Here is a 26,215-nt window from a genome sequence, read left to right on the forward strand (position 1 = left end):
GGCCAGGCAGCGACCCTCTTTAAAAGGGGGGGGCGACAGCCCACAATGCTGTTGAAAATTGATAATAGATTGACGTGCGATCTTCATTCCAATCCTGTGCCACCTCCGTTAGGAGCTGCAAACGTGGGCATAAAGGGGACTCCACTGCCAGCCCAGCACTTCTACACATCTCCACAATGCAACAATACTCTGTCCCAACAAACACCTTGTGTGGCCCAAGGTGCTGCGAGTGACATAGCAATGGGGACTCCATGTGTCCACACTCTACTCCTTCTGTTTGGGTGTCGGATACCTCATCGACAACGCAAGGGGTAAACCATCTGCACTCTACACCCTACCCAAGTCTGTCAGTGTTTTAGGGACAGGCAGGTACAACTTCGCTATGGCAAGTTTGTGTGCACCCACAGCATGGGTGGCTAGCAGGAACACACAGACGGTACAGAAAGAAATCCCATTGCAGTGCCCCGGATAGCTGAGGTTACGTGACAGGAAATACATGTTGGCCTCGGCCCACAATCCATGCCCTAGTCAGTCGTGTTTTTTTGGGGGGCCAGATAGGTAGAACACCGCGATGGGAAGACTTAGTGCACCCATAGTATACAGAGACCCCTGTAATATTCCTGTAGCAAAGGTATAAGCTGACCCCAGTAACAGTTATGTTGCAGAAGTTTAGGGAGACAGCTGTAACATTTCTGTAGCAGAAGTATAGGCAGACCCCTGTAACATTTACGTGGCAGAAGTATAGGCAGACCTCAGTAACATTTTAGTAGCAGAAGTATACACAGATCTCCTAGTAACATTTATGTGGCAGAAGTATCTGTAGACCCCAGTAACAGTTATGTAGCAGCAGTATAGGCAGACCCCTGTAACATTTCTGTAGCAGCAGTATAAGCAGACCCCTGTAACATTTCTGTAGCAGAAGCATAGGCAGATCCCAGTACCATTTTTGTAGTAGAAGTATGCGCAGACCCCCTGTAACATTTACGTGGCAGAAGTATAGGCAGACTCATGTAACATTTAAGTGGCAGCAGTATAGGCAGACCCCTTTAACATTAATGTGGCAGAAGTATGGGCAGACCCCAGTAACAGTTATGTAGCAGCAGTATCGGCAGACCCCAGTATTATTTCTGTAGCAGCAGTATAGGCAGACCCCACCACCATATCTGTTGTTGAAGTATAGACAGACCCCAGTAACATTTACGTGGCAGAAGTATCGGCAGACCCCTGTAACATTTATGTGGCAGAAGTATAGGCAGACCCCAGCACCATTTCTGTAGTAGAAGTATAGGCAGACCCCTGTAAAATGTACGTGGCAGCAGTATAAGCAGACCCCAGTAACATTTTTGTAGCAGAAGTATACGCAGACCCCTGAAACATTTCTGTAGTAACACTATAGACAGATCCCAGTAACATTTCTGTAGCCCCTGTAACATTAACGTGGCAGCAGTATTGGCAGACCCCAGTAACATCCTTGTGGCAGCAGTATAGGCAAACCCCTGGAAAATTAACAGAGCAGCAGTATAGACAGACCCCAGTAACATCCTTGTGGCAGCAGTATAGGCAGATCCCTGTAACGTGTAAGTGGCTGCAGTATAGGCAGACCCCTGTAACTTTCTTGTAGCAGAAGTATAGGCAGGCAGGCAGACCCCAGTAAAATTTCTCTAGTAATAGTATAGGTCTACCTCTGAAACATTGGGATACCATGAGCATAGGCAAAGCCCAGAAAAATTAGTTGGATAAGAGTGTAGGCGTGGGCCCCAAAAATTAGTGTACCAAGAGTACAAGTGTACCTCTGAAAAATTTATCAACCGAGAAGGCAGGTGAAACCAATAAACATTTTTTTAAAGATACAGATCACTGTTGCTTAATTTGCAACAGAGCCTGGAGGCAGCCCTGTTGAAAAAATTGGTTCATGTTACAGTCTCAATACTTTTGAAACATCGCAAAATTGTAAAAACATTGGTAGATGTAGATGAGCCTTTTGGGCCGCAGAAAAATTGGCCATTCAGCGCGATGACATGTTGTTTCTGGAGGAGGAGTAGCAGGAGGAGGACTAATGTCAGAGACAGATTGACAAAGAGAAATGCCCCGTTTTCCCGATGATAGAGAAGAGTGCTTTTATCTGCGGTTTCAGCTAAAAGAATCTTTAGGTTCTGCTGCTCTCCGCCGGTGGAGAAGAGAAGTCTGGGGAAATCCAGGCTGTGTTCATCTTTATGAGTGTAAGCATGTGGGCACTGGCAGTTGACAGGCGGGTACACTTGTCCGTGATGATTCCCCCAGCTGCACTAAACACACCCTCTGACAAGATGCTAGCGGCCGGGCAAGCCAGCACCTCAAGGGCATACAGCGCAAGTTCGTTCCACGTGTCTAGCTTTGACACCCAATAGTTGTATGGAGCTGAGGCATCACGGAGGATGGTGGTACGATCGGCTACATACTCCCTCACCATCTTTTTACAGTGCTCCCTCCGACTCACCCTTGACTGGGGAGTGGTGACGGAGTCTTGCTGGGGAGCCATAAAGCTGGCAAACACTTAACATGTGGTGCTCGTCTTGAGTAACGAGCATCTCGAGCACCCTTATACTCGAGCGAGCATCAAGCTCGGACGAGTACGTTCGCTCATCTCTACTCCTGATGAGTCGGGCTACTGACAGAAACGCGTTGAGCCACACTAGAACCGTTTTCAGTTAACCTTTGGGGAATCACTCAGTAATCAAATTACATTACAGTTGGGCCTATATGTAGAGCCCTATATCTGACTTGATTCCTCCGAGATACACTAGAACCGTTTTCAGTGAACCTTTGGGGAATCACTCAGTAATCAAATTACATTACAGTTGGGCCTATATGTAGAGCCCTATATCTAACTTGATTCCTCCGCATCAGACCTTTTACCTTTTTGGTCTTATCTACATACTTGTACCTATCCACAATTTGTCCTCACTTCTGTCTCTGTTGGGGCAGGCCTACATGTTATAAGTGACGGGCAGACAGGCACTGCCTAATTAGTTAGGAAACACGTGCATTTTTGCCGTCTCCTATCACAATTTCTTATGAAATAGTGCTGTGTCTATCACACATTAAGGCCGCCTGCAGACGGGCGGAAATCCCGCGGCGGTATTTCCCGTGGGATTTCCGCCACTGAAAGTCTGCATAGGAGTGCATTACAATACGCACTCCTATGCAGACGGCCGCGGTTTGGTCGCGCGAAATCTCGCGCAGCAAGCAAACCGCGGCATGTCCTATTTTTGTGTGGGGCTCGCACTCACCCGGCCGCCGGCTCCGGTCTGCGCATGCGCCGGCTGCGCGGCAGCCGCCACATGAAAGAGCCGGGGCCGCCAGGCGCGGGTGAGTACGCGCTCGTCACTGCAGGCTCTCGGATCGGGTCCCGCGGCGAGAATTCTCGCCGCCGGATCCGACCCGCTCGTCTGCAGGCGGCCTTAGAGATAGTTGCTTTTTTCATATAGTTACTATCTATAGTGCCTATCAGTGAAGACTATTTTTTATGTTGTCTGTGTCCACAAGCCGCACTCTTAGATTTTAGTATTTTTGATTAAAGGTTATATTTTAAGGAGTTTGTCAGTGATAGCAGTAAAATGACTAGTTTAAAAATGTGTTTATTTGCTGCCAATTTCTATAGTTTCAGCAGCTTAATACCGCTACTAGTATGCAATGGAGCCTAAAACTGTTTCAAGCAAAATTTGTGTTCTGAAAGCCATTGTGTGCACCTTTCCTTTTGAATCCTGCTGTGTGACATAAGATTAGGGTCACAATTGGCATACTTCTGAACAAGAATTAAGCAAAGGTATCAATCATGTCTTCATTTTCATGTGCACTGTACAAATAAACCTATCTGTAAAATTACATATTTACAAAAAAAATGTTAAGTAAAGTTAGGATATAGCATAGATTATGTCCAAAATAGGAAAAGTTAATGGGTCTCAACTCGGTTATTCAATTCTAGCGCAAAATAATTAGCGTCCAAATTTTACGTAAGTAATCTAATTCTCTCACTTCCCGATGTCATAGAAACTTGATATTTGGCACGAGCATTGAATATGTCATACATAGGAAAAGTTAATGGGTCCCAACTCGATTATTCAATTCTAGCGCAAAATAATTAGCGTTCAAATTTTACGTACGGAATCTAATTCTCTCACTTCCCGATGTCATAGAGACTTGAAATTTGGCACGAGCATTCACTATGTCATAAATAGAAAAAGTTAATGTGTCCCAACTCGATTACTCAATTCTAGCGCAAAAGAATTAGGGTCCAAATTTTACGTACGTAATTTTATTCTCTCACTTCCCAAAGTCATAAAAACATGAAATTTGGCAGAAGCATTGATAATGTCATAAAAAGGAAAAGTTAATGGGTCCCAACTCGATTATTCAATTCTAGTGCAAAAGAATTAGCGTCCAAATTTTACATACGGAATCTAATTCTCTCACTTCCTGATGTTATAGAAACTTGAAATTTGGCACGAGCATTGATTATGTAATAAATAGGAAAAGATAATGGGTCCCAACTCGATTATTCAATTCTATCGCAAAAGAATTAGCGTCCAAATTTTATGTACGTAATCTAATTCTCTCACTTCCTGATGTCATAGAAACTTGAAATTTGGCATGAGCATTGATTATGTCATAAATCCGAAAAATTAATGGGTCCCAACTCGATTTTTCAATTCTAGCGCAAAAGAATTAGCGTCCAAATTTTACATATGTGATCTTATTCTCTCACTTTTCGATGTCATAGAAACTTGGAATTTGGTACGAGCATTGATTATTATGTCATAAATAGGAAAAGTTAATGGGTCCCAACTCGATTATTCAATTCAATTCTAGCGCAAAAGAATTAGCGTCCAAATTTTACGTACAGAATCTAATTCTCTCACTTCCTGATGTCATAGAAACTTGAAATTTGGCACGAGCATTGATTGTGTTATAAATATGAAAAGCTAATATGTCCCAACTTGATTATTCAATTCGAAGCACAAAAGAATTAGCATCCAAATTTTATGTACGGAATCTAATTCTCTCACTTCCCGATGTCATAGAAACTTGAAATTTGGCACAAGCATTGATTATGTCATAAATAGCAGAATTTAATGGGTCTCAACTCGATTATTCAATTCTAGCGTAAAAGAATTAGCGTCCAAATGTTACGTACATAATCTTAGTCTTTCACTTCCCGATGTCGTAGAAACATGAAATTTGGCACAAGCATTGATTTTATCATAAATGGGAAAAGTTAACCCTTTCCAGTCCAATTTGTATCCTGGTTTTCCTAGGGGGCTTACTCTTTTTCTGCCGTTATACAACGGCGCTATCTGCTGGCTAAAGCCAGTACTGCATGAGGTGACACGTTGGATAGGCTCCGACAGCAGAGAGGCTGCCAATATACAGTAAGAGAACCCTGACGGATGTCTACCAACATCGGAGCTGTACAGCCTTAAATCATAATGTCTTCACAGGTCAGACAGTGGATTGGAAAGGGTTAATAGGTCCCAACTTGATTTTTCAATTCTAGCACAAAAGAATTAGCGTCCAAATTTTATGTACGTAATCTAATTCTCTCACTTCCTGATGTCATTTTATATAAAGGAAACGTCTCATGGTTACTTCCACGTGGTGTTTCCTGGGTAACGCAAAGAACCATGCAAAATGGTGAACATATTTTTTTCCTCGGTATCTCTAAAGTAACCACAACTTCATAAGATTTTCCGTGTGAACACCAGATAAACACCAGTACCAAATTAACTTGGGCGAAGCCGGGTATATCAGCTAGTATATATATATATATATATATATATATATATATATATATATATATTGGACAGTATGTATCTGCTTATGTGATATTCTGCAGTTGAGAACTTTTTTTAACTTGTTTTTTACAATAAATATATGCAAATCATATAGGTCTATTTCCCCCCTAAAAAATGCAATATGTTCTGAAATAACAATGTCAGAATTTTTTGAATGCACGCAGCTTTTACTGTTATTCTCTGTTAAAGTGATGCAGATTTTTCAAAATTTGGCATGGCCACTAAGGCATAAACAGTAGAGATGAGCTAACGTACTCGTCCGAGCTTGATGCTCGGGCGAATATTAGGGTGTTCGGGATGTTCGTTATTCGTAACGAACACCACACGATGTTCGGATGTTCGGGTTACTTTAACTTTCTTCCCTGAGAAATCTTTTCTATATGCGCTCAATGGGGCCGGCGGCAGCAGCGCCAACCCCATTGAGAACATATAGAAGACAAATCCTTCTTCTCTGCCACAGCTGTAACAGCTGTGACAGAGAAGAACGATGTTTGCCCATTGAATTCAATGGAACCGGCAATACAGCCGACTCCACTGAATGCAATGGGCTGCCAGCGATCGCGGGATGAATTGTCGGAAAGGGGTTAAATATATAAGCCCTTCCCTGCAATTCATCCAGAAATGTGTAAAAATAAAAAATATATATATACTCACCTGGTGCCGGCAGACGGAGTTCAGCGCGGCAGGCTGCAGTTCTCCTGAACTGCTCTGAACAGCTGTGAGTAGTATTCAGCAGTCGGGGATTTAAAATCCCCGCCTGCTGAATAAGATGCCTCTGAATGGTCACAGCCTGACCAATCAGAGGCCAGCCCTCACTCACACCCATTCATGAATTCATGAGTGCCAGGTTAGTGTCAATTTAAAAAGGAACTTTCTCTAGGAGTTGGAGTTGTTATAGTAATTTTAGGCTACCAATGTTGTTTTTACTAAAATAGATATTTTAAAAAGTTGTTAAGAGCATAATTAAATGTACTATATGAAATTAATATGCCTGAAGAAATAGATGAATCTTTCATTTTTTATTTTAAATCAAACATATGAAATGCAAAGCCATAATTATGAGTGCAGTTCAATGTAAATTTTAATTTACTATTGCCCTCTTAGGAATATATACCGCTTTCCAGTCCTTGATACTTAGATAAGACAAATTAGATGAAACAACATTTGCTAAGCAATTTGGGAAGTAAAATCAAAGTTTTACATTATTTTTACTGGTGTTTATTTGCTCTTTAAAGTAAAGTATAATTTTATTAGGTACTGTTTGTTAGTCTAACATTAAATGTCAGAATCCAATGAGAAAAGACGGCAAGAAAAATGGAAGACATTTATGCATCTGAAAAACAGAATATATAAACAAAAACTATATCTTTCATTTAAATTTAACTTATTTTCATTAAAATTTGAGCCAATTATGTTAAAAGGGTTTGTTTTGGAACAGTAAACTTTTAGTCCTGTAAATGGTGGTAACTAGAGATGAGCGAGCATGCTCAGATAGGTCAGTTACTTGAGCGAGCCTCGCTCTTCTCGAGTAACTGCATTCTTGTCTGAGCGTGCTCGGGGGGGGCAGTAGGGTGGGGGAGAGAGAGATCTCTCTCACTCTCTTCCTCGTTACTCCCCGCTACTCCCCGCCGCCGCCCTGAACACGCTCAGACAAGAATGCAGTTACTCGAGAAGAGCAAGGTAACTGACTTACCCAAGCGTGCTCGCTCATCTCCAGTAGTAACCTTTTTGCCCTCAATAACTTTTCTTGCAATGGTTCCAAGAACTACATATTTTTTTCCTAGCGTTGGTTTCATGTCCAACAAAGGAAACAATAAAAACTTGTTAACATTCTTCTTGCAGCCTAGCTTATTTGCCTTGGAAGAGGTTTATTTGAAAAGCACTGTCTAATTGTTTTGGTGTAGTTTATCATTCTTTATTTTGAATATACTGGGAATTAACTATTTATTGCAGTCCTAAAGTGTTTGTACTAATATACAGAATTTTATCAGAACAGGAAATTCTGCAACATAAAAGCTTGAGGGAAGAACAGAGAAAGGGAAGAACATCAGCCATAGTTAATAACATAATCGGTGAGTAAAGAGTTGGATTTCTGATCTCAATAGACAATGCAGTGTAGTGTGAATCATTGATTATAGCTCTATCTAATGATCTAGAGCTAAAAATTGGCTACGCAGGTATGTAACAAAAAATTAAAAAGTTTAAAAATAGAAACTTAAATAATGTTTTATTGCCACAACTTCGATGAGAACATGATAAGTGAAACTGCATTCATCTTCAAGTACACTATAGTTCTTAAAATACAATGTTAAAAAACAAACAAAATGTGAAAACAGGCTTGAAAGGTATGTAAAATGCTTCAGTCATTTAGCAAAAATGAAGAAGCAAAATAAACAATTGTGTACTTTTCTAGATACACATTAAATAGATATATAGCAGAAATATTCAAATAAAGAACTTACATGATCCATAAGCTCACGAACCATTCCATTCCACTGCTGTGTGGTATCCTCCTTGACTCCATATTTTCCATCTTCCACTAATCTAATTTCATATTTAAATCCCAGGATTTCAGATAACTTTTGAAGCAAGTCAATACAATAGCCTTCAAATCTTTCCTTTCCATAGAGTGGTTTATCAGATTTCTTAAACATCACATAAGGTTCTTCCTGTAGAATAAAATGTATTATTTGGCTTTGATGTTCAATTTTGATCTTTACATTGTCCACACCATGTTTTTACACTTCAGTGTTCTTTTGTAAGGTGATGAATAACAATGATTTTCAGATTGCAAACCCACATTTTTCATGTTGACTCACAAATGGTTTTCAGAAATATCAGTGAATAGAGGTAACTGGAATAATCAAATAACCTACTTGTAATTGACTATTTGAAAAATCCTTCAAATGGTGCTGTATTATTTTTTCTCTTGTATCTACAGCAACTATTTCTTAGAGTGTTCTCTATGCTTTAAGTTGTTTTTATACAAAACAATTCCTTTATTTGACAAAAAAGAATCTCAGGCTTGGAATTTTTTTATACTCAAAAAAGAATATTAAAATGCCCATTTGTACAATTTAATGCACACATGCAACATTGTAAAAAAATACTTACTGTCAGTATTTCACTGTGTTACCTTTTTTATTACCTTGTTTAAGAGGCAAATACAACCACAATTCCAAAATAGTTGGGACGCTGCGTAAAATGAAAATGAAAGTTAAGAAATCTCATATAACCATATTTTATTCACAATAGAACATAGAATACATATTACTGGTAGAAGTTGAAATTAAGACATTTTTCCATTTATTTTCAATAAATTAACTTTTTTAGAAATTGATAGTAGCAACATATCTCAAGAAAGTTGAGACCGGGTCAACAAAAGGCTAGAAAAGTAAGTGATCCTAATGGAAAACAAATTGAGGATCAGTTTTCTATTAAGTCAGATGACTATGTATAAAAAGAGCATGTCTAAAAGCAGAGCCTCAGAAGCAAAGGTGGTCAGAGGTTCCCCCATCTGTGAAAAACTGCATCTAAAAACTATGGAGCAGTTTCACAAAAATGTTCCTCAATGTAAAATTGTGATGACTTCTGAGAATCTGTAGAAATTCATGTGCACAAGTGACATGGCCAACAGTCAATATTGGATGCTTGAGATCTGCAGGCCTTCCGGAATCACCATATTAAAAATAGGCAAGATTCTGTAATGCAAATCACTACATGGACTCAGAAATACTTCTACAAATCATTGTCTGTGAACACAGTTTGCTGTACAATCAAAAAATGCAAGTTAAGGCCTTAGTCAGACGGGCGTTTTTTCGCGCGATTTGCGGATCGCATGACAGATGCGCATCCGCAAATCGGGTGACCGGTGCGCGCAAGTCGCCCGCAAATCGCCCAAAAATCTGCTCCTAGCCGCGTTTCATTAGAAACGGGCCGGAGCTGTCCAGCGCATTGCATTCAATGGAGACGGCAATAGAGCCGTCTCCATTGAAAGCAATGCGCTGCGGGCGAGCCCGGGATGAATTGTCGGTAAGGGCTTAAATATATAAGCCCTTACCTGCAATTCATCCTAAAATGTGTAAAAATAAAAAAAAATTGTATACTCACCTTCTGCCGGCAGCCGGAGCTCCGCACGGCCGTCCTGCAGTGGGTGTGAAGGGGGTGTGAGTCAGACCTGCCCCCTGATTGGCTCAGCGCTGAGCCAATCAGAGGCATGCCTCACTCACACCCATTCATGAATTCATGAATGGATGTGAGTCAGACCTGCCCCTGATTGGCTCAGCGCTGAGAGGCAGCAGTCACTCACCCATTCATGAATTCATGAATGGGTGTGTGAGTGTTTTCAGCCTCTGATTGGTCAGGGCTGTGACCAATCAGAGGCAGATCATTCAGCAGGCGGGGATTTTAAAGCCCCGCCGGCTGAATAGTGCCAAGAAGCAGTTCAGGAGAACTGACAGCGACCGCGGCTGGACTCCGGCTACAGCGGAAAGGTGAGTATACAATTTTTTTCTATTTTAACACATTTTAGGATGAATTGCCGGGAAGGGCTTATATATTTAACCCCTTCCCGACAATTCACCCCGCGCACGCCGGCAGCCCATTGCTTTCAATGGAGCGGCTGTATTGCCGCTCCATTGAATTCAATGGGCAAACATCGTTCTTCTCTGCCACAGCTGTTACAGCTGTGGCAGAGAAGAATGATTTGTCTTCTATATGTTCTCAATGGGGTCGGCGCTGCTGCCGCCGGCCCCATTGAGCGCATATACAGAAGAGAACAGGAATCGCAGATAGGTGCCATCTGCGATTTTTTGTTCTATAATTTATCGGACGAGCGCATAAAAAGCGCTCATGTGTCCGATACCATTGCAAAGCAATGGTTTTAAAAAATCGCCGGACGCATGCGCATGCGCAAATCGCGGCTAAAAATGCCCGTCTGACTAAGGCCTTAAGCTGTAACATACAAAACAGAAGCCATATATCCACACAACTGCCATATGACACACAAATGTCTGTGTCTTTCCTGTGGCAAAGTTAATTTAAAATGGACCGAGGCAAAATGGGAAACTGTTCTGTGGTCAGATGAATCAAAATTTGAAATTCTTTTTGAAAACCACAGATGCCATGTTCTGCAGAGTTAAGAGAAGAAGGACTAGTTAGCTAGTTAACGCATCGTTCAAGAGCCTGCATCTATGGCATGGGCAGCTTTCATATCTTCAAAGGCACTATCAATGTTGAGCAGTATATAAAGGATTTAGAAAAACGTATGTTCCCATCCAAACAAGATATCTTTCACAAATGGCATTGCATATTTCAACAAGACAATGGTAAACCACATATAGCATCCTTCACATCAGTATGGCTTTGAACAAGAAGAGTCTGGGTGCTGAACTTGCCTGCCTGAAGTCTACACTTTTCAGCAATAGCAAACATATGGCACATTTTTTTAAATGAAAAATCTGGTAAAGAAGACCCAGGGCTTTTAAGCAGCTAGAATCCCACATAAGACAAGAATGGGAAAACACTCCACTTCCAAATCTCCAACAATTGGTCTTCTCACTTCCCAGCCATTTACAGACTGATGTAAAAATAAGAGGGAATGCTACACAATGGTAAACATGATGCTGTCTCACCTTTTTTGAGATGTGTTGCTGCCATCGATTTCTAAATGAGTACATTTTTTAAAAATTAAATGAAAAAATGTCTCGCTTTCAACTTTTGATATGTGTTCTATTATGAATAAAATATGGTTATATGAGATTTCTAAATCATTGCATTCTTTTTTTCTTCACACTTATTTATATTTTACACAGTGTCCCAACTATTATGGAATTGGGATTGCATTTTATTTAGTGTATTATACTAATTATAACAGTCCTTAAACAACTATTGAAGGGGCTAGTCAAGTAAGGGGGAACACCAAGCCAGGAAAACTCAATCTCATTACAGTTGGTCAGAGATGCAGCTAAGGCTTTGAGCGCGAGACTGGGGGGAAACATCCTGCATGGGCCCTCAAGCCAGGTAAGATATTTTTACAACTGCAACGGTGCATCCTAATCATAATGGTTACACAAGGACCAATATTACTACCATAAAGTGTCCATATAGTGGCACTGTAGATATATGCTCTACATGGGTACCGTATATTTAATTAAAGTATAGTTATATACATTTACTCACAGGTGATGTCCTCTCTGGAGTATTTCACTTTTCATGTCTTTTCTATCCAATTTGCTGACATGCCTTATGGCCCTTTTACACGAGCTGATCGTCATTCAGTTTCTCTCTCGATCGTGGGATTCTGAACGATGATCATTCAGTGTAAATGCGTGTACTTACTAAGCAATGAACGATAATCCATTTGGTTATCGTTTGTCACTCAGTTTCTGCATGTAAACAGGCAGTCGCTCATCTATGAACGACTGTCTTTTTAATGAGAATGGAGGCTGGTGGGCCAGAATGACCATGGCCCACTCTGCCTCCATTCCTTCAGCGATAAATGCTTTTATGTAAAAGCCCAGGAGTGATCATCGCTGGAACAACTGTCGGGTGCATGTGCGACTGACAGTCGTCTTGTATAAAAGTGTCCTTAGAGCCATGAGTTGTCTCTGCAAGGTTTGCAACACAGATATCTTTGGCTCCTAATTTTTCAAGCTCTCCCATTTCTGTGCCTCTTTCTGCCCCATCTTCCCCTACTACTATACCTACTATGTAGCACGATACTCTCAAGTACTGTTCTACAAAAATAATATTGCCATAACTATAAGTATTTGCCCACAAAAAATATTGACACACAAACAACACCAAGGAAAACAATAGTTCCAGATAGATAGTGACCCTAAAAATAATAGTGCTATAGTAATTGTGTTAGGTAGTACTCCATATAATGACCCAGGTGGTAATATCTCACCAGGTAGTAAAAGTGTCATCTTTTGTACCCCAATAGTAATATTGTCATTCCCTTATACCCTACAGTGTAATAGTGGTCTTCTCAGTATAGATATCTATTTAAAGGTAATAATGCCATCCGGTGCCCCAAAAATAGTACAATAGCTTATACTCACCTTGCAAGTACAGAGTCCTCCTCTGGCGTAGATGGAGGGAGTGATATGCAGTATAATTATTGTGCTGTCTGCATTGGAACACTGAAGTCTCTTATTTAGTGGTCCTGGATATATGTGAGGCATGGACTTCCTGTGCTACCATAGGTTACAACTGTAACAGTGGTTTATACTGTCCAAATTTTAGATAGCATTAATAAATCTGTCACAATGGTATTTCATCCTATTATTGCTGTTTGCCAATTTACCATAAATATTATAAACATTAAACATCTCAGAAATACAGAGAGCTCTGAAACATAAGGATAACTCTGAATCAATCATGTTAACTTTGGTCTTGAGTGGAATGATCAGACCTTGGCTGTTTGTGAATGAAGGATGGGATAAGTGGAGAACCCTGTTGTCTGTGCATGAATCTAGTAAGTAAGCTCACATTGGCTCACTACAGAAATTCTGAGTTTCTCTGTGGACTCCTACTATAAGATGTAATACCCTTACTGGCTTCTAGCCACAAACAGGTGCTACAGTGGGAAACCTTTCTCACAACTTTTCCCCTCCAAACTGTGGGGGGCACACCATATCTTCAAGATGGCATCTTACCAATGTCCTGTATTATCAGTGCAGCAGTGGAGCGAGGGCCTGTTTACTCATTTAATTTGAGTCTTCCCCATGAACCTGTGAAATGGCAGGGGAATCTCTCAATCTATTAACTTACAGCTTGTTATAAATGTAGTTACACTAACTCAACATTTTTTAGGAGTACCCTACAAACTAGGCTTTTTGTGCCTTTATTTAATGGGCAAAACACCTCTTAAATCCATACTTTGAATCTTATTGCCTCAACTTGTAATTAACTCAGAGAAATAATTAACACAGATGTTCACTTACTTTTTCTCCCCACACTGTGAATATTAAAAAAAAAATTGCCAGTTTATATAAATATAGTATCTGGACTTCCTGTTAGGTAAAGTGTGGTTTCCAGCAATCTTGACCTTGATCCAGGGTCAAAAACACATAGAAAGGAAGGAATTATAGAACTCCAAAGTAATTTAATAAAGAACATGTTTATATATCCATATGAATGGAGCATTTTTACTCACTCACAGAAATTGGTGATTGTGATATTATTTGTAAGTGTTACTTACATTTCAACAGGGTCTCCCACTTCTAGCCATTGATGACTAATCTTTAGGATAGGTCATCAGTAGCAGATGCGCTGGAAGTATGCAGATCTGTATATTGTGCAGTTGCCCCGGCTGGTATTGTTAAAGTTAATAGGACTCAGGATATAATAGCAGCTGTGGCCACTGCGCATTGTACAGAACTCCATGAACACAGGCATGAGCCCAGGAAAAAGCTGATTGCTACAATCCCCCTCACGGATATGCTACTGATGACCTATCCTGAAGATAGGTCATCAATAAATAGAAGTGGGAAAACTTAAGTATATATAGCTGCTATCACCAAGTTATATATGTTGTAAAGAAAGATGATTTGTTTATTACTTATCTCATTACAGCGAATAAGTACTGAATTGGGACTTCTGTAGATGAAACAAGTTTATCCCAATGGTGCACTCTATATGATATTGTGTATTTGGCTCATCTTGCTAGATATTTTTTCTATTCATTATGCTGTCTCTCAGCTGGTTTACTTTGCGACAAAACTGTAGTGAACCGCATTAGTAAAGGCTGCTACATTTTAGAAATCCTGATAAGCACTCTATTTTTCTAGACACTTTCCAAAATGTCTAATGAAGCACAAACAGTATCAAAAAGGAAGGGTGCAATTTAGGTCAACATTTTGAGAATTTTGCTTAATAATTCAGCTCAAGAGCAATTCTTTTCAGCTCAGATCAGCTTGTAAGGAACACACACACTGTAGCTTTAAGTGTATTACAAATATAACAATGTAACTGGTTATGTTAAAAATCGGATTCCACATTTTTAGGTATTTCCAACTTCGCCATGCCCTCAGAGCGTAATTTAAGGGCCTGAGTATCCCCCTTGTCTTGACTCGGCTGAAGGAGTTGGCACAGTTGGCTAATATCCTGAAGCTGCTCTCCTGTTTCTATAGACAGCCGACGTGTAGCCTTGCTTCACTGGGAGACAGAGCTCTTGAAAAATGGGGCTTGGATATACCGGACCTGGACTCGGATGACCAGAGAGGCCTTTTGGCAGGCTCTGGGCCTCCCCTAATAAGCACTAGAGACAGGCTAATACAAATAAAGTTCCTTCAAAGAGTCTATTATACTCCTAGCCTTCTAAATGCAATGGGCTTATCTCCTAGTTCAGACTGCCCAAGGTGCTTGATGGATACAGGCACAATTATGCATATGTTCTGGGAGTGTCATGTTTTACAGGCTTATTGGAGGGATGTACTTGAGTTCATGGAGACTCATCTGGGAGCACCATGTATTCTACACCCTAAGGTCTGTCACTTTGGCCTTGTGGAGGGCATTCTGGTCGATGCTGCAGCACGCACCCTATACAAACTGCTTTTTTTCTATTCTAAAAAGGTAATATTGCTTAATTGGAAACATCCCAAAAAACCCAGTAGGGCAGCCTCGCTGCATGAGTTAAACAGTATTGCTCCTTTATATAAATTGACATATATAGCTAGGGAATGCCCTGCGAAGTTCACTAAGATATAGGTTCAGTGGGTTGACTGCCCCAATACTGAGATGGGTGTATCTGACTAACTCCTCTTTTCTCTATTGGTTGTTGTGACTCACAGGGACAATATGTATACACAATATTCATACTGGAGCTGTGGGTTTAGTTTATAGTTGTTTATTCTATTTGTTATGATTCCCCAGGTTGGGAGTCTTGGTCTCCTTTGTTATAAAGGCCAAAGTTGCTTAAAATAAAAAAGGGGGGAGGGGTATTATAAACTCTGAAGGGATTGAGAAAACTGTAATGTTTTACTTTTGTGAAGTATTCTTGATGACTCTCCCTTGTTCTGTATTGTGATGTATGACATGCAAAATAAGTGTTCCTTTAAAAAAAAATCGGATTCCAATTCCTTTTATTCAAGAATGTTAACACAATCTTACCAGTATTGTGGTTACTATAAGTGACCGATTTGATAAGGAATCTGTAATATTTGCAGGTTTTTCTTTCTGATTATCTGTCATATTTAAGCCACTAGAAGGGTCCCATGTACCAATCTGTGGAAAACAAAAGAAAATAAAGTTATTACAATAACCCAATTAAGTATTTATTACATTTAGCACAACATGCAAATATTAGTGGACTGAAAGGAGAGTATAATAAATACTGAGATAAAGAGCCACTTTTGTGCCCACTGGATGCTGTGGTAAAGGGTTTCATTTTTCTGCTTACTGAAGGAAGTGCAGAGGGATTGCTATGACTGATTTTAAAGTGGAAGTGAAAGCCCTAACTTGAGTTCTGGAAGATGGGTGAACGTAACAGTAATTGTATAGATGAGTCTATTCTTAACTTTCATAAATTTAATTAAGAATTCCATTTTCACACAATACATGTTTAATAAATAATCACTGTATGCTGGTAAGCACTCAACAGGCTGCAATTCACATCATGATCACTAGGTGACCACATATGGAAACCTATAACATAAACATCTGAAAGAGTATCATAAAGTCTTGTTTTTTTCACAGCTGGTCATCTAGCAGCACTCATCTCAGGATACAGTATGCCAGGCAAAAAGAAAAGTTAGATTGCTTTTACACCTGCGTTAGTTAGGATTCAGTTCAGAGTTTCCTTCTCTCTGCTCCATTTTTGGAGGAAAGAAACCAAAATAAAATGGATCCATTTTTCCCCCATTAATTTTTAATGGGGTTTTAAAAAAACAGAAAGCAATTAGAAAGGTTTCTATTTGCTTCCATTCCGGAGGTTACCGTATTTTTTTTACCGAAAAATAACACTGAAGATTGTGCTGTTTTCCTGTCCAAAAAAGGAAAACAATACAAAAAAAAATATCCGTTTTTTTTTTCTTTAGTTTCTCTCCTCCAAAATTGGAGGTGAAAGATGAAACCCCCAAACTGAGCCATAATGCAGGTGTAAAAGCAGCCTTAGGCCTCTTTCACACGGGTATATATCGGCTGCCGTTTTCACAGCCGGTCGATATACGCTACGATCTGATGCATTGGATTCCAATGCATCAGATCACATGGCCGTATTCCCGTGGCGTGAAAGCGCCCAACCAGACCAATATAGCACCGAGTGCTTTCACGCCTGCCTGCAAAGATAGTCCTGAAACTTATGTGCCGAAATACACACTGCTTAACTACTTCCCTCTTCTCTCCTTTTCTCTCCTCCCCTCTGGCTGTTCGGTCCGCCCCCTCCCATTGCTGGTTGTGGACAATCGGCTGTACACAGCCAGACGGGAGGAGAGAGGAGGTGAGACGGCGAGAGGGAGGCCAGGCTGCGGGCTCGGAGTGTACGCGGCGGGGCCTGTGCCATCTGAACAGGTGCACAAACGTTAGATTTGTGTGCCCGTTCACGCATCTTTAAGGCGATGGTGGGCACAAGGAAAAATGCCTACAGCCATGTGAAGGAGCCCTTAGAAGGACATATCTATATCTCCAGTTTCCAATATTAAGAGGGGAGGGGGAGGATGATTAAAACTCTTAAATATGTTCAGCAGGTATAAATAAAGGTTTAGGAGGAAAGTATTTTTTTTTATTGGGAAGCTAAACACTAGAACAAGGGGATATAATCTAAGATTAGTTGGGAGGGAAATAAGCAATTTCAGGAAACATTTTTAACTGAAAGAGTAGTAGATGCTTGAAACAGACTTTTAGCAGATGTCATGGGCATAATACAAGGTTCAAAAGTTCATTGATTTCCACTGGGCCACTCATAGCTGTGTTTTTTAATGCATGTGAATAAAAACACAGCATGTCCTATTTTGGTGCAAAATATGAACTAATATACGCTATTCGGATTTAACATGAACAGAAAGTACACACTTACATACATCTTTGATACATGTAAAAAATAGGCGCGTAATACAGGGGACATAAAACTTTGGGCTACGTCTGTGTTTTTTTTTGTTGAATCTCTTTTTATTAAAATTTCCATTTATAGACTCATATAGTAACATTTCAATAACAATTGTGTTAGCAATGCATTTTTTAAAAAGCATAATAAGTAGAAATGCTAACAGCATTAAATTTATAACGGGTTCCAATTCTTGCAACACATTGTAGTAATTAGTTAAGTAATCACTTATAGACTAGTATTTAAGCAATTTCAACAAAGTCTTTGTAAGTTAACACATCCCTTTGTGATGTTTCAATTAAACTATCATACTCTAGGAAATGTAGAAGCATGCGACTAGATATAAAGGGGGCAAAAAAGGGAGGGGAGAGGTAAAGAATAAAGATGAGCGAGCACCAAAATGCTCGGGTGCTCATTACTCGAGCCAAACTTTTTGTAATACTCGAGAGCTCATTTCGAGTAACGAACCCCATTGAGGTCAATGGGAGACTCGAGCATTTTTCAAGGTGACCCATGCTCTGCATAGGGGAGGGTGTGTGATTCACCTGAGAACATCAGAAAGTGATGGAAACACCACAGAAATGGATAAGGAACAGCAGCGGCAGCATGCATGGATGCATCTGTGGCTCCCAGGTCGCACTATTAAGCCAAATTGTGGGCAAGAGCCTGGTGGTCACCCCCCTAACAATTTAGTTGGGACAGACCATAATCCGCAAGGCACATGAGCTGGCACATCTTAGCTAAGCACCACACTAGGTGGAACGAAGGCCAATCACTGCCTGTAGGTGACACTACTGCCTCTTCTCCTGTGTTACATGCTGGCATTGCTGTCTAATCCCCACCAGGACGCAGGCATGAGCCTACATCCACAGGGTACTGAAATTTTTCCCAGTGCAGCAACTAGCTGTCCCCATCCCAGACTGGGTAAGGCGCACCCCTTCGCTTACTCAGTAGGCCACAGTGTGATGAAATTTTTCCCAGTGCAGCGTTCAGCTGTCCTCATGCCACACGGTCGCTTAATCACCACACCACCCTCATGTCTATTTATAAGTGTGTATTGGATGAGGAGGAACAGGAGACACACACTTCAGATGGTGGGCGATAGCCAACAATGCTGATGAGAATTGCTGATAAATTAACATATTATCATAATCCCAATCTCATGCCACCTCCGTAACAAACTTTCATGAGCCACAAATGTGGGCACAAAGGGGACTCAGATGCCAGTACTGATGCCAGAGTGCAGGTGAACCCCTAAAAGATTTGTTTACCAAGAGTATAGGTGAACCCTAGAAAGGTTTGTTAATTAAGAGTGCAGTTGAATCCCTGAAAGATTTGTTTACCAAGAGTGCAGGTGAAACTGTGAAAGATTTGTTTACCAAGAGTAAGGTGCACCCTTGAAAGATTTGTTTACCAAGAGTTCAGATAAAAACCTGAAAGATTTTATGAGCGAAAGCTCGTACTTGCTTAATGGGATTCAGGTGGACATCCACCGACAGGCAAGCTACCACCTGTCCCAGCCCCTGCCTCTTCCTGAGGGGCTTGTTAACCAGTGCCCCAGGGAAAGCAGCATGAACTGTAAAGAAATTAGTGGCCAAAGATGGGATACATTTCCGTACGACATGTGACCCTTTTAAAATTGTGCTTCATAGCTGACAAATCACAGACGAATTAATATATGATTGTAAGTGCCATCCCATGCCACCTCCATTGCAGCCTTTCATTAGCCACAAACGCCAGCATAGGGGTACTCAGATGCCAGTACTTCTACATTTTTAATGAAGAAAACAAACCATTTTAAGAAGAAGACATTTTTTTTACCAAGATTGCAGGTGAGAACCTGAAAGATTTTTTGAGCGAGAGTGCAGGGCATTTGTTTACCAAGAGTATAGGTGAACTGCTGTAAGATTTGTTTACTAAGAGTATAGGCGAACCCCTGAAAGATTTGTGTACCAAAAGTATAGGTGTATCCTTGAAAGATTTCTTTACCCAGAATGTAGGTGAACCCCTTGAAATATTTTTTTAACATAGAGCTCGTACTTAATGGGATCCAGGTGGTGGTCCACTAACAGGCAAGCTACCGCCTGTCCCAGCCCCTGCCTCTCCCCAAGGGGCTTTTTAACCAGTGCCCCAGGGAAAGACAGCATGTACTATGAAGAAATTAGAGTGGCCAAACCAGGACAATTCATTCTGTCTCAGTGTCAGATAGCTGGACACTGGGCTGGGATATATTTGTGGAATCTGTGTGCATATGAAGCTGGAACCAGCACGTTTGCTGAACTCTAGTGGGAAACCTCTTCAAAATTGGGGGCAAGAACCTGGAGGCGGCCCTCAGAAAAAATTGTTTTGACAGAGCCTGGAGGCAGCCCTCTGAAAAAAATAGTTTTTACAGAGCCTTTTGGCCCTCTAAAGAATTGGCTGCTCAGCGTGCTGACGTACTGGTTTAGGAGGAGGAGAGGGATAAGGGGGAGGAGGAAGATCAGAGAAGGATAGACCAAGCTACTTCTACCCTTTTTTGGGGTGATAGAGGGTGCATGGTTCTCCAGTTTTAGCTTAAAGATACTTTATGTTAAGCTGCTTTCCCCCAGTGGAGAAGAGAAGTCTAGGGAAATCCAGCATTTGTTCATCTTAATAAGTGTAAGCCTGTCTGCACTGTCAGTTGACAGGCAGGTATGCTTATCTGTGATAATCCCCCCAGCAGCACTAAACACCCTCTCTGATACCACACTAGGGGCAGGGCAGGCCAGCACCTCCAAGGCGTACAGCGCAAGTTTGTGCCATCTGTCCAGTTTTGACACCCAATAGGTGTATGGAGCAGAGGGATCATAGAGGACATTGGTACGGCTGGCTATGTACTCCCTCACCATCTTTTTACACTGTTCCCTCCTACTCAGCCTAGACTGGAGAGTGGTGACACAGTCTGGCTGGGGTGCCATAAAACTGGCAAAGGCCTTGGAGAGTGTTCCCCTGCCTGTGCTGGACATGCTGCCTTTTCCCCTCGTCTCCCCTGCTAGTTGGCCTACTGAACTACGTCTCTACTGCTAACGTTGTCAGATGGGAAGTTTAGTATCAGCTTTTCCACCAGGGCCTTGTGGTATTACATCACTCTCGTGCTCCTTTCCTCTTTGGGAATGAGAGTGGAAAGGTTCTCCTTATACTGTGGGTCGAGAAGGGTGAACACCCAGTAATCCGTGTTGGCCAGAATAGTCCCTTGGCTAGCGTAAATGGACTGTGTGTAAGACTGGATGGTGAATAAATTACTGGATGCATTATCCGCTGTCCATGTCAGCACCTGATCGCATAATTGTGGTATTAATAGTTGTGTACCACGGGGACTAACAAAACTGTGAGATGAAGCTATGGAGCGTAGATGCGCAGCGTTCTACTTCTCCCTCAGCAGCAGGCATGGTTTCACCCCGCCCAGGACCTCAGACTCTACCCACACCCTCATTCAGACACCCAAGTCCACATCCTCGACCCTTACCCCTAGTGTTGATCATGTTGTATAATGCACTGCGTCAAAATGCTACGCAAACTGCAAGGTATTTTGTGTATTCTTTAAGACAAAAATAGACAGTGTAAAATGTGTACAGTTTTGTTATATACTGCGGATCGAGAGGACACACACTAAGGGTATTTTACGTATGCTTTAAGCCAAAAATAGACAGTGTAAAATGTGTACAGTTTTGTTATATAGTGCGGATTGACAGGACACTGACTAAGGGTATTTTATGTACGCTTTAAGTCAAAAACAGACAGTGTAAAATGTGTACAGTCTTGTTATATAGTGTGGATCAACAATACACACACTTGGGCCTATTATGCAAATGCTTTCACTCGAGTAACGAGTCCTTTCGAGTATGCTAATGCTCAAACGAGCATCAAGCTTGGACGTGCATGCTTGCTCATCTCTAGTAAAGAAGTTAAAGAAAAAAAAGGGGTGGATGGAAGGAGGTTGAGTAAATACCACTGTCCCAAAACTGTGTCTTCAGATCTTACGTATTTCCATTTTTTTGGTGAAGCAGTTCCATTTCTGCATTTTGTTGTACATCCCATGCTCCATATTTGAAGAAGGAGTGATGTTTTTTACTTTACTGGTTACTTGATCGTGTCATGCAGTGAAGCTTCTATGCATCTTAGGCTGCATAATTCCACTATGGTGACTACATTTTAGAAAATTCTGTTTGTGATTGATTAGTCCAACTTAGGATCTCTTCAAATCTTCATATTTGTTTAACTTTATTTTTCCAAAGAAGAACTATAGGTGGTTCCGGGTTTCCACACAAGAGAGGTATTGTAGTTTTTGCTGACACAATTAGGTATGAAGCTAATTTCATACTTGGCTGAAGGAAGTGCTGAGTCTACTTAAGGAGATTATACCTGGTGATAATATAACCTTTTTTAATGGGTTAATTTTAATTCTTTTACTATATCTGACCAAAATTGTTTAATTTTGGGGCATTTGTACCAAACATGCAGATATAAGCCAGTGTGTTTCTGGCATCTCCAACATTTGTCTAACTCGGCAAGTTTGTATGCATTAAGCCACTCTGGGATTCTATACCATCTGGCTAATAGTTTATAGTGATTTTCTTGCAGTTGAACACATGGAAAGACACCATATATAACCCTAAAGCAGTGTTTCCCAATTCCAGTCCTCAAGGCACCCAAACAGGTCATGTTTTCTGGATTTCCTCAGTATTGCACAGGTGATGTAATTATTGTCAGAGCTTCAGACATTGCTACATGTGTTCTTACTATAGGATATCCTGAAAACATGAACAGTTGGGGTGCCTTGAGGAGTGGAGTTGGGAAACACTGCCCTAAAGATTGTTTTGAGCTCTGCGTCAGATATTCTAATACACAATTCCTTCTCCCTAGTTGGTCTACTAAGGGTTGAGATAGTGGTATGGTTCCTTATTAGTAAAGCAATTTTCCTTACATTCTTTTCAGTGTTGCTAAATAGTTTGTCAAAGTTAGTTAGTGGTCTCGACAAAGGGTATTGTTTTTTAAAGCTTGTTATACACTCTTTGGTATGCACTAGGTGTGTGCTAGAGATTTTGTTATTTGGGGCGACTGTGTTAATTGTATCTAGAGGATCTTTATGTCTTATTTTCTGCAGATCACCAATCATTAATCCTCTGAAAATATTCCAAATTTTGGGCTATGTCTGTCTGAGACATAATATGTGTGGTGTCATAATGTGACATCCCAAAATTCCACTTCATAATAGTGTCCTCAGTCAATATTTACATGGCTGATAGTGATTTGAGCCCGAGATCGCACAGCTACATGTTCTATACTTATATGAGAGTTGCACAAAAATAAGGCATTCTGTGATTTTTCCATCTCATATCCTCACTGCAAGAGAATAAAAGTCCATGTAAATAGACCCATTGCAAACAATGGGTACTATTTTCATGCTAGTTCTGTGCGTTGTGCAATGCACTAAAACATGTGGGCTGCGGCCTTGTAAATTTGGCCTTATTTAGACTCTTCATTCATGGACTGTTTAAATTAATGAATATTAGGCAGCGTTAAATTGAGGAGAGGGTATTTAAAGGGTTTAACTTGATTAAAAAAAATTACTCCAAGTGTGAATTTTTAAAAAAGAGCTCATATTCACTTCTTCTTTTCCCTGTGATCCAGCATTCAATGTCCCATAGATTTTTCAGGCTTCGTTCACACAAAGACAGCATGTAGCCGCTGCAGACAATCAGTAGCTGCAGTGGTAACATGCTGTATTTCTGGCATTACCTCTCAGTGATGGGAGCTATGGTGTAACGAGTACAGCAAATGAGTGTTGCACCACTCATTAGTTGCAGCAGTCAGCAGCAGTATGAAATGCCACTGCAGCTTGCATGTAAAAGGAGATCTGCTGGGGACCGCAGGAGTTGCAGCAATGGATCACCAAAGCATAGAACAGATTAGTACTGGTTCTTTTTTTGGTCTCTTACATTTATTTTATCTATGTTTATTTTTTTAAAGCAGATAACCCATTTAAGGACTAATTTAAACACAATGTTTTTAGATAAACTCCACTGTAGTTTTAATGCAACTTTTTAAACTAAGGCTTGAAGCAACTAATACCTTCAACTTCAGCTCTAAAATTCCCTCCAGACATAGAATCTACCCTCAAGATACCTAAAAGAATAAAATTGTTGACCAAAGAAATTCCTGAACTTTTGCTTTACACAACATCAGATGCAGGAGCAAGACAGCACTGCATGAAGTCCCCAGGCTAGTTCACTGGCTTCACAGGAGATTGAAAACACAAAGAGTCACCTTCCTCTGATCAGAGCAGCAACACAAACTCTCCTCTGCCCTCTAGTAAGCAGTATACCTCTCTGCTAGACATGCAAATCCCCACAAGGGATCATCCAGACAATAGACATGACACCCCTACTCCACATTATGCTCACAGCTCACCTACCTCTATGACAGTTACAGCATCCTCTACCCCTGCTGAGCAGAAATCAAGGCTGCAGATTTCAGAGGGAGCAGAGGTTGGTGCCACACACACACTCATGGGACACTTGGGCTTCCCTTGATTATTCCAGATAGCTTTGATCTGATGCAAGTTGTTTATGACAACTCCGTTACAGAGTCCATTAAAAAAAAGCATGTTACAAGCTTTACACTAGTCACTGCAAACATACTATGCCCAACTCTTAAACCCTATGATTATGGCTATTCAGAAGGTAAAGAACCATATGTTACACATGGAATCCAAAATAGGTGAATTTGCCTTATATCACAATGAGCTCATAAAAACACACTACAACTTAGAAACAGAACTTCATCAATTAAGAGCCGAAGTCACTAACCTAGAGGACAGATCCCAGCGGAATAATGTAAAATTTAGGGGGATCACTAAAAATGTCTTGGCTCACTATCTTATGTAATATCTGCAGTGTTTCATAAAAATGCTGCTGCCTGATCTCCCATCTCAGGAATTAATTATTGACAGACTCCAGAGGTTTCACAGTCTGAAAAACGTCTCAAAGCGCACCCATAGATGTTTTGGCATGAATACCCTTTTTTTCACATGGAAGAAAAAATTATGAAAGCTGCCAGAAAAAAAGCAAGTTGCCAGAACTGTTCCAAATAATAGTATTATACATAGACCTGTCAGTTGCCAGTTTGCAACAACGTCGCCAACTGTCACCTATTACATATGCCCATTGTGATAAGAAGATTTAATACAAATGCGGTTTCCCAGACAGCACCAACCTTGCTAAATAGTGAAAATTTTAAATACCCCCTCAGCTAAGACTAAGGGTGGGTTCACACGAGCGTGTTTTTGTGTGACAAAAACACGCTTGTATTTACAACACTGCATTCCCTATGGTGTGTGCACATGTCCATACTTTGCAGGTGCGTGCCTGCAAAGATAGGACATGCGTGCACCATAGGGAATGCACGCATTGTTTTCAATGGAGCAGCCGCTGCTGCCGGCGGCTCCATTGAGAACAATATTCTGCCGGCTCCCTGCATTCTTTTTTAGGGAAGGGCTTTACATATAAGCTCTTCCTTGAAAAAGAAAAATTTTGGTGTTTTAAAAAAAAAAAAAATGCAGTCATTCTCTTCAATGGAGCCGCTGCTGCTGCTGGCTCCATTAAAGACAACGGTCTGCTGGCACACCTGAATTGTTTTACAGGGAAGAGCTTTAAAAAAAAAAATTACCTGTTCGGCGCTGCTGTGTCCCCCGCGGGGATGAAGAACACATCTGCCGCATGCGGCAGATGTTTCCTTCATCCCCACTAGATAAAAGAATTCCCTGCTGCTACATCTGCCACATCTGTGGCAGATGCAGCAGAAGAAATCTTCAATTCTCTACCGCAGCTGTCACGCATGTCAGCTGCGGTAGAGGATTCTGCTGCCGGCAATTGATTTCACCTCCCTTCAGCTGCCGGGGCTCAGCCATGTCTTCTCCTGCTGTCCCCTGCACTGTGGTGCTGATCTATCAGCTGGTGGGGATTTAAAATCCTCGCCTGCTGAAAGAGCTGAATGTGATTGGCTGAGGTGCTCAGCCAATCACAGGCAGCTCTCCCCGAATGAATGACAGGATGACCTCTTTCCTACTCAATCTTTTTAATAAAAATAAAGCTCTCTAAGCTAACTGAAGTCCAACAAAACTCTATAAACACCCCTATCACTATCACTAAAATTGTTGACATATAAAAATCTCACCCGACAAGAAAATCCCTATGTGCTGATGGGTTTTCCTATATTTACTATAGGCATTTCAACACATTCCCTCTTCCTATCTGTATGAAATCTTTCAATACGCAATAAGCAAGGGATCTTTTGCTATAGAACCTTAATAGTTACTCTC

At 40.9% G+C, this 26,215-nt stretch overlaps 1 protein-coding gene across 1 annotated transcript in view; it reads right to left on the bottom strand.

The window, feature by feature from the left end:
• GRIK2 (glutamate ionotropic receptor kainate type subunit 2) overlaps positions 1–26,215 on the bottom strand; it is an 843,071-nt gene that overhangs the window by 311,907 nt on the left and 504,949 nt on the right. Inside the window, exons 9-10 of the mRNA XM_066608100.1 lie at positions 15,948–16,061; positions 8,294–8,500 (exon numbers count right to left, since the gene is read on the bottom strand). Coding sequence (XP_066464197.1) covers positions 8,294–8,500; positions 15,948–16,061 — 321 coding nt within the window. The remainder of the gene's footprint in view (positions 1–8,293; positions 8,501–15,947; positions 16,062–26,215) is intronic.

The sequence above is a fragment of the Eleutherodactylus coqui genome, chromosome 1 (assembly GCF_035609145.1).
Source record: "Eleutherodactylus coqui strain aEleCoq1 chromosome 1, aEleCoq1.hap1, whole genome shotgun sequence".
Lineage (NCBI taxonomy): Eukaryota > Metazoa > Chordata > Amphibia > Anura > Eleutherodactylidae > Eleutherodactylus > Eleutherodactylus coqui.